Genomic DNA, 12,204 nt, shown 5'->3' with positions numbered 1-12,204 from the left:
ATGGTTCTGCCCTGGCTGGGTTTGAAACCCAGACTCAGAGGGGTAAGACTGGGTGATGAGTTGCTGTGAGTGTCCAGCAGGAGGACGGCTCTCCGGTACCACCTTCCAGCAAACGGATTGGGGGCCCAGTTTCAGCTGCCCAGTACAAGTCCCGGGACCCAGCCCCCACCCTGCACACCCCTGCCCCCCGTGGTCTGCGTGCTGGCTTTTTATAGCGCTGCAGAGATATGGAGAAGCAGCTGTGAGAGAGGCCGATCGCCGTCACTATTCCCCTGTCTGCGCTCTCTGTCTCTCTGCCACTCTCCCCTCTCTGCCTCTGCTCCCGTCTTTGTCTACTTTCCTCTTTCTCGTCCCCGGTCGTGACGCCCTGCTGCCCCCGTTCCTTCACCATGGCGGACAGGAAGGAGGCCAAGGTCAGCTCCAGAGCCCCGGAGAAGAAGGAGAAGAAAGAGAAGAAAGAGAAAAGGGAGGAGAAAGAGAAGAAAGAGAAAAAGGAGGAGAAAGAGAAGAAGGAGGAAAAGAAAAAGGAGGAGAAGAAGGAGGAGAAGAAAAAGGAGGAGAAGAAGGAGGAGAAGAAAAATGACAAGAAGGAGGAGAAGAAAAATGACAAAAAGGAGGAGGGGAAAGAGGGAGAGGCGGCGAATGCGGAGAACGGGGAGGTGAAGCCTGAGCCCATGGAGCTGCCGCCATTCGAGATCATTGAAGGGTGAGCTGTGCTTGATTTGTGCTCCTGACCCGTCTGGGCCGGGCTTCTACCTCTGAGTTGCATGCCTGACCCAGTTGGGCTCCTACCTCTGACCCGTGTGCCTGACTGGTCCAGGATGGGCTCCTACCTCTGACATGTGCCTGAATGGTTCAGGATGAGTTTCTACCTCTGACCCGTGTGCTTGACCCGTCCAGGCTTGGGCTGTTACCTCTAAGTTTGTGCCTCTAGCGTGAGTTTGATTAGTTGGAGGTCAGTGCTACTGGGTCTGCTTATTTTGGGATGCTGTAACTGAAAAGCCTGTCCGGAGGCAGGGTGAGGGTGCTTGGGGCTGGTTGAGGGTTGTGTGCCGACACTCCCAGAGAGCCTCTGGGCAGAGTAGCACAGAGTGCATGAGCCTGGTCTGGCAATGTGGAAACTCTGAGCTGGCAGGAGGAGACAGACAGTCCCTGGAGGATCTGAGTAACCAGTCTAATATAGCAGCGCTGAAACACACACCTGTTCATTGCGAGCATTACAAACATTGAAAGACGTCGGTGATAATGACTATGACCCGCAGTCATGACAATTGCAGTGCTGGCAACAGTGATAATGTATCAGTATAAACAGTTATCTGCCCAAGAGAGTGATCAGGCTGGTCAGGACCCCAGACTGGCAGTTCATAAAGTAGTTTCAACAGTAGAGAGGAACAGGGCTGCTGTTGGGATGTTTGAGAAACCCTCAGGGGCATGAACAACTCATGAGTACCATGTCTATATAATACTGTTTACTAGGGCACTTCAAGTCAGGATGGCGTTGCATGAAACAGAAAAGCATTGCTCCCTTGCTGTGTTGAATACTGGAGATTAATCCTCACCTTAGTGTGCACTGTTCCTACCATCCGTCAGGCCAGCGTGAAGATTGTTTCAGGAGAGTCACTGCTAACTAGGTGTGATACAGGATTTATTCATTTTATTGTATTTAGAATAGCAGGGAAACCAACCAGCAGCAAAACAAGCATGAGCAAGTACAATTAAAATTGATTTTGTAAAAAAAAGTTTCTGTTACTGCTGTCCTGTGGGATAAACAACAGCTCTAGGTGTAGCACAGGTGTAATGCTTCATTTACAATTCAACACCACTCTGTTTCAGAGCAGTATGGATATTTGAGGTGAGCGAATGCTTGAATGCTACAGCAGGCTCAGAGGGTCTTGTACTGCATATCAGGGCTCCCCTTTTTTTAATTATAGTCTTGCCATTTTGGGGTCCCCTCCTGAGGCCCTGGGGGACATTCTGTGCAGGAAGCCCTGAGGCAAAACACTCATCACACTGATAATTTCAATGTCAAGCTTTATTGTCCCCTAGGGGAAATTTGTTTTACAGCACAGTCAAACACAACACAATGACAATACACATTATCAAAAGGGAAGAGAATACAGCAGTGTTACAGGAGAAAGAAACAAGAGACAAGAGACAAGGTAGTTACTTTGCATTAAGAGTGTGATTGCAGTGGGGACGAAAGATTTCCTGAGTCTGTTGGTTTTACACTTGGGGGCACAGAGGCATCTCCCAGATGGGAGAAGTGCGAATTCACAATGGAGGGGGTGAGACACAAGCTCCCTGATGCTTTTGGCTTTCTTAGTCACCCTCCGTTTGTAAAGGATGCTTAAGCTGATTTGATTATTCACGATTATGTTGCCTCCCTTCGATAAGGGTCTGTCTTTCACTTTGACTCTCTCCTTAGACAGGTGAAAGGCCATGTGCTTGTTATTTACTCTGCAGAACAAGAGGCCCTGGCCAGAAGATAGAATTCTGTTCTTCTAACACTTTGAGTTTTTCTCTGTGCTGCTGGTGAAGCTGTAGGTGAGCTGGATCGGGATGTGTTTAGCAAACACTGGCGTGCCCAGGTCTGGTTGCTAGACGCAACGAAAACATGGCTGCCGTTTCTGTGGGCGTTAGTCAGCAGAAAGACATTCCAAGGACAGTTCCTCTTACCCTCCTGTCCTGAGGTCGGCAAAGGGGGAATCCAATCTGCCCACCGGCCCAGTGTAAATGACAGGCCTCCCCAGCTCCTCCCCCTCTGTAACCCAGTAAACTCTTCATCCACCCCAGCTGAGGTGCTCTGAGCTCTGGCAGCAATCTCTCTGCAGGCTGGCCCATGGTCACTTCAACCCACTTCCAGTACTACTCAGCTCAGAGTTTCAGAAAGTTACACATGAAGTGTAACAGAGCAGGCCAGCAAAGTCGCTGAGCCCCTTTAGCACAGCAGAGCTGTTTTTCTGAGGTACAGGCAGGTCACTGGGGTTTGGACTCTTGGCAGCTCCTGTGCTCCGGGTTCGGAGGTCGGTTTCTTTCTTTATAAACAGGTTTTTGTCATGAAGAGGGATTTGGGAGGCTGGGGGACTGGAATCATGGTGGAAGTCACAGACAAGTCTGTGGCAGAGTGCTTTACAATTTACATAAAATTCCCTTGCTCCCAGGGAGAGCTTTGTGATGTGTGGGACAGTGAATTTTGGGCCACCTCTAATGTTTTGTCCTGCCAAAACACAAGGGGATCTGTGATTTCCTGGTAGAACTGAGTCAGACATGCCCAGAGGGAACAGGTTCTGAGGGGGACTCCTCTACTGCAGCCAGGCCTGAGGAAATGTGCAGAATGTCTTTGGTGTCACAACAAAGGGAAACAATTGCTCCCATGGAGAGGGAACACTTGGTCAGTGAGCTAAATATAAACAGGTTGCATTCCCGGCCTGATTTAGCCTGGAGTCGCCAGGCCTCTCCATTCCAGCGCTCCTATCTGAAGGAGCCCCTCCACTCTGCCAGCGTTCCCATGCCAACGGCCCCAAGAAACACACTGGGCCTTTACCTCCCAGAGAAGTAACCTTTACAGCTGTTTATCACGGTGTAAAATAAAACGAGAGAATAGCCATGTCCTTTAAAGAGCACTGGCAACCTCACACTGGGACACAAGGCCCACACATCCCATGGGCCAAATCGGTTAACTACCTGACACAAGACCACCTGGCTTTGTTGGCATAAGTCCCTCCACAAGAAGACTCTTAAAGGTCAGGCTTCAATATAGTTTTTTTTTAACTGTAGTAAAATTGGTTGTTTCATGAAGATTCCAAGACATAGCAGAAACGGCTTCTTTGCCTCTCCTTTTCAAAGCTAAGAAAGATCAATAGCTTCAGGTGCAGGATAGCCCTGAAAAGGGAGGGGTGTGACCTAATGCGCACACTGGGGTGGCCGGCAGGTGGCTTGTCTTTGGGCTGACACCGGCTCTCTCGCTCTCGGCCCGCAGGGAGCGGATCAGCCCCTTCTTCTTCAAGTTCCAGTTCAAGAACGTGGAGTACTCCTCCGGCCGCAACAAGACCTTCCTGTGCTACCTGGTGGACGTGCAGGGCCGGGAGGGGGAGGGCCTGCGGGGGTACCTGGAGGACGAGCATGTGTCCGCCCACGCCGAGGAGGCCTTCTTCCGGGCCGTCCTGCCTGAGTACGACCCCCAGCTGCGCTACCAGGTCACCTGGTACGTCTCCTCCAGCCCCTGCACCGCCTGCGCCGCCAAGCTGGCGGACATCCTGCGGGCGCGGAAGACCCTGCGCCTCACGCTGATGGCCGCCCGGCTCTTCCAATGGGAGGAGCCCGAGGTGCAGGAGGGCCTGCGGCTGCTGCAGGCGGCCGGCTGCAAGGTGCGCATCATGAAGCCGACCGACTTCAGCTACGTCTGGGACACCTTCGTGGACACCGAGGAGCAGGCCTTCGTGCCCTGGGAGGACATGCAGGAGAACTGCGAGTACTACCAGGAGCGGCTGGCCGAGATCCTGCACTGACTGCCAGCAGGTGAGCAGCCCGTTCCGTCTGACTCGGGAACAGGCCGGAGTGTGTGTAGGGCCTGTGCCAGCGCTGCCCCGCCCCTGGCCTGGCCTCTCAAGAGCCCCGCGATGGGGGCCACTCTCGGAGCGTGCCCGTGTGGGTCAGTACCTGTCTAGAGGTCGGGAGCTGTGCGGATCAGGACTGTGCTGGGTCTCAGACGCTGATCTGAATCCAGGGTATCACTCCATAAGTTCAGAGGTCACCTGAGGTTCAGGCAGCTCACTGGGGTTTGGACTCTTGGCAGCTCCTGTGCTCCAGGTTCGGAGGTCCCCCACAGGCCAGTGCCTCTTACGGGAGAAAGGAAGTCAGTTTCTTTCTTTCTAAAAAGGTTTTTTGTCATGAAGGGAGAGGGATTCGGGAGGCTGGGGGACTGGATTCATGGTGCTTTACAATTAAAATACAATTCCCTTGCTCCCAGGCAGAGAGCTTTGTGATGTATGGGACAGTGAATTTTGATCCACCTCTAATGTTTTGTGCTTGACCTCACCCCCGTATGAAACTTACAGTCGTGCACCAAATCAGCCCTCCTGAACACCCCTCCCCCCTGCAGGAACCCAAAGAGGTGCTGAATTACGCTGATGTGAAACCCCAGCTCAAAATCTTCTTATAAATACACTCACGGTCTATGTTTAGCACACAGGAGCAGGCACCACTCATCGTGGGCAGTGGAGTTCCTGCAGGAAAAGACAGGTTTCCTGCAGGGCAAGCGTTCTCTTTTGATTTTTTGTTAGTGGCTTAATTGCAGCTTTTCATCTAGAAAGTTTGTTAGAAGTCATGCCATACTATAACTAGAATGTCTCTGTCCCCCTCTCTCCTCCAGGGCTTAGGAATGCAACCTGCCATCACAAGCTGAGCCCAGAATACAGCTCGCTGACAGCTCTCATTCCACAGTGTCCCGCCTGCGATGCAAAACCAGAGCAAATACACGTCTCTCTCCGATCTCGTCAGTCACAGGAGCACTTGCTTTTTTGTGGGACTGAAACACCCCCCTCGCCCCCAAAACACATTTTTTCTGATATCCGGGGTCAGGCAGAATGTTAGCTTCTCTTTTTTTAACATTTGTCTTTGATGAGCACACATTGTCTGCCTCCCAAAGCGACACCTACTGGCTGTGTTTCAAAAAGCAGCTACTTGCTTATCCTTCGTAACATTGCTATTGCCCTCTGCTGAAGCAGTGCATGCTAGGTGGGTGAACTAAGGATCGACAGACATGGCTTTTTGTTGACCCTTGCTGGACTTCCTCCAGGTATCAGAGCTCCTCTTATAGAACAGCACTCTACAGAGGCTTTTTAAGACCAGTGGATGACAGAGAAGCTCTATAGTGATGGTGGAGGGGAGTCCCCATTATCTGTAAAGCGCTTTGAGTGGAGTGTCCAGAAAAGCGCCATATAAGTGTAAGCAATTATTATTAATTATTATAATTATAGATCTTTATTAGGCATCTCTGACCTGCAAATGTCACAGCACAGTGCATCCCAACACTGTCAGAGTGTGACCCATAGTGAACAGACAGTAGCATTCCGCTCTCCTGGAATTCCCGTGGAATCATTTCTTGCTCCTATTTTTTGTCATCCAGTTACTGCACTGGGGTGGAGCCCAGGACCTTGAGATTTTAAGTCCTAACATTCTGCACACTGCAATGCACTGGCCCTTCAGCCTGTAAAGCGTGCAAATTTATAAGAGAGAGATGTTCAAACACAGACATATTTTAACAGGCTTAGTCTTCTTTTAACCTCCAAAGTATTTTTTATTAGTAATTACCAGGTTTTATAAAAATATGAAGGACTACAGTACCTTCCTTCTTTATAGAAGGAAATGTGTGGTCCCTTTATGCCGTTCACAGTCCTGTTCTGCAGGCAGTGAGTGGAATTTCGTGCCCAGGAGGACTGTACTGGACTTACTGAGAGTGAAACATCCTTCTTCTCTGCTCACTAGAATTCTTCCTCCTTGAGAGAAGGTGAATGAGTCTGAAATGACAGGAAGACTGAGACTCTCTTCATTCTTAATGGCTTGTGTTGCACTACTGTATCTTAGTGGGATCTGCTAGTGGAGGTTTAACTGAGGAATATTGCAGTGCAGGTGTTCAGTAATGTCTCAGTTTTTTTGTTTGCTCTGTGCTGTGTACTAAACTGCAGCTTTTCCTTTTTTTACCTTAATACAGTACTAATTCAGCTTAAAACTTTAGAAGTCACCGTGCATTAGAAATAATCCTATTGAAATATTAAAAATTGTATTGCAAATTCTCTTCATACAGCTAATGCTTTTTTTATTGAATGGATCCATAGTGCTGTAAATTACACTCACACCCACGTGCAGTAATGGAGAATGGGATCTTTGCAGCTGAAAACAGTTCTGGACTTTAACCCAAACAGTGTGGCCAGCACGGAACCTGGTTCTTAAGTGTAAGCTGTACGCTTCTCTGCTAGGTTTTAGATTTGGACAGTCTAAGCATCTCTAACAGCGTTGTCAGCTGTAGTCTTTGAAGGCACAAAGGAATTGTTCCAGCTGAGCTCACAGGTGCCAGACTGAACGTGGTGCTGCACTAATAAACAGGAGCATTGCTCGCATGTTTATTTTAACACACAACTACATTATCTGTGTGACTGAGGTCCTATAGGACTTCAGCTCCCTTGGGTGCTTTTACCACTCAACCCAGCTATACTCCAGTCCCTGGCTCCTGCCAGGGGCAGAGTCTCTGTACATTTTAACACAAGCGCCAACTGTGAACGAGATCACATCTGTCTTTTTATTAGGCTGCCAAGGAATCTAGTTGTTCATGTGCTACAGATGAGCTTTGAATCACTAAACTATTCGATTCCTCAGTTGACCAATCTGTAGGAGTAATATGACTCCCACATCTCTGCTCATTGACCAAGTGCACCTAGAAAACGTAGCGGAAGTCTGCCGAACTGGTGCTGCTGCCTCTGCTTTTAGACAGAAAGACGAGCCATAACCAACAGAGCTCACAGTGTTAGTATGCAAAAGACACCAGGCAAGTTGTCTGCTATTCCTGAACATTAGTTAAAAAAAAACACAGGAACCTTCTTACTGAAGGGACTTTTATTTACACAGTTTCAGACTTTTTTCAGTATTTAGCAACTTTGAAAACTAATCTTCAAACCAACATCAAGCATCTTGCCAAAAAAGCAATATTTTTGTTTTTTTTAAAGAAGAATAATCTATTCAGTACAGCTTGGCCCCTCCCCTACACCACAAATAATGGGAGAGTTATTGATCAGCTAACACTGAAGACACTTTCACCTTTTTGTTTTGAATAAAGAAGTACAGACACTGCAATCCATGACTGAGACATGAGACATGAGATAGAAATACAGCATCTTTGTGCACTCACAGACAGGCTCAGGCCAAGGGGCTATGGTAACACTAGACAGTGAACCTGCAGAATCACGCTTTCTGGGGACACCACAATACACTGTTGTAAAGCCATTCAGGAAACATCAGACAAAAAACTCAAACGTCAATTTCAAAAGGTCAGGGAGCAGGAGAGGCCTGAGGTGAGAGCCTCCAGCACCAATGTATGAGGGCATTGTTTTGTTAAGCAACATGACCCCATCAAAGATCATAGAACCCTGCTCCTGATTCAAAACACAAACCAGAGAAGAAACCATGTTTCTGGCTGTACGTAATCCAGATGTGTCAGGCTGTTAGGCAAATTAGCCCTCCATCAACATGCCATTAACTCCGAAACAAGTAAAAATAAACAACACACCTGTTTGGTGATTAATATTTCTGCTCTGTTCAAAAAATGTTTTAGAAACATACAAAGTTGTTCTCTGTAACACAAGAAACTGTTGTCATTTACCAGCAGACACACTAAATCAGTTGTCCTGACACATAACTGGCCAAATTCAAAGCTGAGACCAAAACCCTGGGCCATCAGGTCATGCCTTGTACTGCCCTTTGATCAGCACAGCACTGCCCTCCAGTGGGCTCAGAGGGTATAGACAGTGATGCGAATATCAGTGCTGTGGAACACCTCTTTAATCATCACAGACACTTTACTCCAGTCCAGGCCATCCAGACCGCAGCCAATTCTAAAGGGAGAAAAGGAACATTTCTCAGTAGGTGCCATGTGTTTGCAAGGACAGAGGGCCTCCCAGAAAGACCTGCAGCTGGGGAGATGCTATCCAGTGATTCCGGATATTGGTGGTGAGAGTAAGCACTGCAATTCACACACTCCAGTTACAGCAGAATAATATGGCAGGACAATCACTAATGCCACAGTCTCAGAGAGTTCGACTGTCCACAGTGCAAAGCAAGACTCTCATACACACAACACTTATGGACAAGGACACTGCATACCGGGGGATGGACAGCCGTGTGACCCTGTTCTCCAGGCAGTGCTGCTTCATGGCCTCTAGGCTCTTCCGCAGGCTGTCATAGGTGGGTTTCTGACTGGCCTTCTTCTTTGTTACCTGGGACAGAAGAAGAGGAAGGGCAAGGGAGACGTAAGCATAGGAGGGAGGGGGACAGAATAAAAAATGGCTTTATCAACAGTAAAGATGGTTTAGCCTGCCCTAATCAGTGAAAATACTGCTTACCAGATAATAGATAAATCGCTGCCCTTTCTTCAGCACTGCACACTCACCTGTCTTCTTCTCTGTGTGGAAAGATCAGGCTATCAGGACACAGACCCCTTCACATGAGCCCCACCAGCACACTAGACCCTCCCCTCCCCTCCACTCTCAGAGCCCCCCCAACACAATAGACCCTCCCCTCCACTCCCAGGGCCCCCCCACCACACCAGACCCTCCCCTCCACTCCACTCCCAGAGCTCCCCCAGCACATCAGACACCTCCTCCCACACCAGACACCCCAATTCTTCAATTTTCTTGCTTGTTTCATTTTAGAGACATTGCAATCCTTAGCTCTGCAGTGAAATTCTGGAATACTGCTGGACATCTGTGTCCCACAACAAGAAATATCTTAAGCTAAAATCTCAAGAGGTAATTTCACACTAGCTGGTTCAAACCTCAGCTCTGCCACTGATGCTCCAAATCACTGACCCTCCTTGTGCTCTGTTCTCCAGAGGAGACATGAGAACCATCTAGTTTGTATGGTAGCTAGTAGTTAAGCAGTCTAAGAATCTCATCCAGATGTTCCTTTAAAGGAATCAGGGTACCAGGTTAAAAAATATGGTTAAGTAGCTTTTTCCAGACTCCCACAACTATTTGTGCAAAAACAAAGACATGAAAAGCCAAGATCCTGCTGGTAGTACATGATACAGCAGCTATTGGAGCAACAGTTCACTTTTTAGATTCCACATTTTCGTTTAGTGACACAATCTGCTGAAGGACTGCAACATTTTTGCCCTGGCAGGAGCCGCCAGCCGGGGCCCGCTCTCCCCACACTCACGCTGGGCCTTCAGCTCCTCCACACTGCTGAAGCGCTTCTTGAAGAGCACAGCGATGCCGGCGCCCATGCGGCAGTCCTCGCTGATGCAGTGTGCCAGGGACTCTTCCTCGGGGCAGCTGAACAGGTCACCCCGGACATACCGCAGAGCGCCCCCCTGTGGGGAACGTAGCAGTCTGTCTGAGGCTGTTCCTCTTTCCAGGCCCAACGCCAGGATCACAATAGTAAGAACAGACAAATGTGTGAGCATAGAAGCCTGAAAACTAAAAACGAACACCTCACACTACCCCAACCCCCAACCCACCAGGGAATGTTCTAATTTTAGAAATATCTAATTTTAGCCTCAGAGGTTCTCAGAAAGACAGGGTAAGCTTCAGGACAAAGCCTCAAGCAGTTCAAGACAAAAGTCGTTGCCCCCAAACACTTCTGTCCTGGAGCCAGTGGGGAAGCCTGTGGTTTAGGAATCACCCATAGTGCATATTCATCTGTGTCAGGTCCTGTATAATAAACAAGGCAAGTTATTCAGTACAGCACTACTTTCTGTGTTGTTTATCAGCCTCCCGTTTAGTCTGTTTTTTTAAAGCGCAGAGCTCTTTCTATAATACTGGGCTTAACTCAAAACTATTGCAATAGTTCATCAGGGTTTCAAATAAAACTGAGCCCGAACGGCAAACCTATAATTCCTCAGTAAAATAAATGCAGGTAAATTGCACGGTGTTTAAACAACAGTGGCAGTTTGTAGATGCAACTACAGGTTTCACTGAGTGATGGTTGAACAATCTGCACGCAAGATGAGAACCAGACGCAGTCGGATATTCTAAGTGTATTTTAAACAGTCATATTTCCACCTAACTTAATTCTCTTTCGCTTTCCCTGGTCTCTCTTTCCTTATCCATTACGCTCAATGAGAAACAAGAAAATGAATATTAACGTAAACTTATCTACAAACTGAAACAGAGAATAATACTGTATAACGTAAAAATACTTTAAACTGCATAACTGAATAAAAACAACAATAACACAAGATATAAACTTACAGTAGACAGTACTTACGCTACCGACATCAAGAGCTGCACCCTCTGGTTCTTCTGGTCTTTTCGTTGTTACAGGCTTTGGGTGAGACATATTAGTGAATTAGACGCATTTTTCTAAAATAGCAATAGAGTTGTACACATACGTTAGGCTGAAATAATTCTGCATATAGTTACGTTACATCCACATGTCCGACATTTTCGGAACTTCATGGACCTACCTTAGATTTCAGGCCGGAACGCTTTCAGTGAGACACGCCACGTACTCTAGAGACAATTTACATTTTTGAAGAATGTAGTTTGGGACGTATTCATCTTATACTGATTTTTAAAGCGCAGATATTTGGGTTTTTATTACTATAAAAGTATATCCCTTTACTCGCTAATTTAAAATCAAGTATGACTAAAACTGAATTTGATAAAAGCTAATTTAATACGAATACAATTCAATGGTTATGTAGTTACACAGCAGTTGTTTTGTGGACTAAGACAGGAAAATAGTATAACATTAAATATTTTCAATGTTATATTTTTATATCAATATTACCTATTTTTTTATAATACGGGAAACTCGCTGCTGTTTGAGGAGTATTGTTTTACGATTTGGGAATATAATAAAAACATTTCTTTAACTTTTCGTCACTCTGGTTTCCCTTTCATCCACAGTCACCGCAAAGTGATCGAATAAGTGATTTTTACACTCGAAGCAGGGAATAGGCTAATCTGGATTCAGAACTGCTCCTGCACCTACACATTAAAAAAAAGATTCCCCAAAATGTTTGATTTTTCAGGCGTTTTTGAAATATCGAATACTTCTGCGTTTACCCTCACTCGATGCGGCTAGTGTGACCTATAATTAAACTGCAGCGGGAGTCCGTTTAAGCTTCCCTACCCCGTGTTTTACAACAGCACTGTTAGGGGGACAGAGATGGCACCAAGTGAGACAAAAGCCAGATAATAAGAAAACACACCTTGTCCTGAATGATTGGAATAATTGCTGTGCAGAGGGAGTGGGATTCCACATGAGGGACAGGAGCAGATAGGATAGGCTCTGCGTGGAACTGGACATACCACTGGATTAACAGAGAGCTGTGTAGAAATGGCCAGGAGGAAAAAGGGGTTCAGTCTATGTAGCAGTTCCAGCTTGGTAGGAAAGAGAGTGTGATTTGAAAGAGACAGTGATCTGGCCCACAGGTCTGTGGGTTTCAGTGAGAGAGAGGCTTAAGAAAGTAGTTTAGGCTGTACTGGG

The 12,204-nt window shown here is 47.2% G+C and overlaps 2 protein-coding genes across 5 annotated transcripts; one reads left to right on the top strand and one right to left on the bottom strand.

The window, feature by feature from the left end:
• apobec2a (apolipoprotein B mRNA editing enzyme, catalytic polypeptide-like 2a) lies at positions 1–6,800 on the top strand. Its single transcript, XM_015342493.2, has 3 exons — positions 1–706; positions 3,980–4,518; positions 5,372–6,800. The coding sequence occupies exons 1-2, from the start codon at positions 390–392 to the stop codon at positions 4,506–4,508; spliced, it is 846 nt and encodes a 281-aa protein (XP_015197979.2). The 5' UTR covers positions 1–389; the 3' UTR covers positions 4,509–4,518; positions 5,372–6,800.
• Positions 6,801–7,593: 793 nt separating this feature from the next.
• oard1 (O-acyl-ADP-ribose deacylase 1) lies at positions 7,594–11,194 on the bottom strand. 4 transcript variants are annotated; one of them, XM_069190396.1, is made up of 6 exons: positions 11,177–11,194; positions 10,962–11,034; positions 9,928–10,081; positions 9,114–9,172; positions 8,875–8,987; positions 7,594–8,606 (listed from the first exon to the last, which is right to left on the bottom strand). In XM_069190396.1, the coding sequence occupies exons 3-6, from the start codon at positions 9,992–9,994 to the stop codon at positions 8,504–8,506; spliced, it is 342 nt and encodes a 113-aa protein (XP_069046497.1). In that variant the 5' UTR covers positions 9,995–10,081; positions 10,962–11,034; positions 11,177–11,194; the 3' UTR covers positions 7,594–8,503. The 4 variants fall into 4 exon arrangements, with proteins under 4 accessions (XP_069046497.1, XP_015197982.1, XP_069046496.1 ...); XM_015342496.2 differs by lacking the exon at positions 11,177–11,194 and having other exon boundaries at positions 10,978–11,159; XM_069190395.1 differs by lacking the exon at positions 11,177–11,194 and having other exon boundaries at positions 10,962–11,050.
• Between the last annotated feature and the right edge of the window lie 1,010 nt (positions 11,195–12,204).

The sequence above is a fragment of the Lepisosteus oculatus genome, chromosome 5, assembly GCF_040954835.1.
Source record: "Lepisosteus oculatus isolate fLepOcu1 chromosome 5, fLepOcu1.hap2, whole genome shotgun sequence".
In the NCBI taxonomy this organism is placed as follows: domain Eukaryota; kingdom Metazoa; phylum Chordata; class Actinopteri; order Semionotiformes; family Lepisosteidae; genus Lepisosteus; species Lepisosteus oculatus.
This window is presented reverse-complemented; position numbering and strand designations above follow the sequence as displayed.

What these genes read in the sequence shown, in the direction of transcription:
- apobec2a (XM_015342493.2), top strand. Translation starts at nt 390, where the DNA reads ATGGCGGACAGGAAGGAGGCCAAGGTCAGCTCCAGAGCCCCGGAGAAG. An exon ending in CCATTCGAGATCATTGAAGG is followed by an intron (nt 707 to 3,979) that starts GTGAGCTGTGCT and finishes CTCGGCCCGCAG; the next exon opens with GGAGCGGATCAGCCCCTTCT.
- oard1 (XM_015342494.2), bottom strand. Translation starts at nt 10,174, where the DNA reads ATGCTCACACATTTGTCTGTTCTTACTATTGTGATCCTGGCGTTGGGC. An exon ending in AGCGATTTATCTATTATCTG is followed by an intron (nt 8,988 to 9,113) that starts GTAAGCAGTATT and finishes CTTCTGTCCCAG; the next exon opens with GTAACAAAGAAGAAGGCCAG. An exon ending in ACACGGCTGTCCATCCCCCG is followed by an intron (nt 8,607 to 8,874) that starts GTATGCAGTGTC and finishes TTCTCCCTTTAG; the next exon opens with AATTGGCTGCGGTCTGGATG.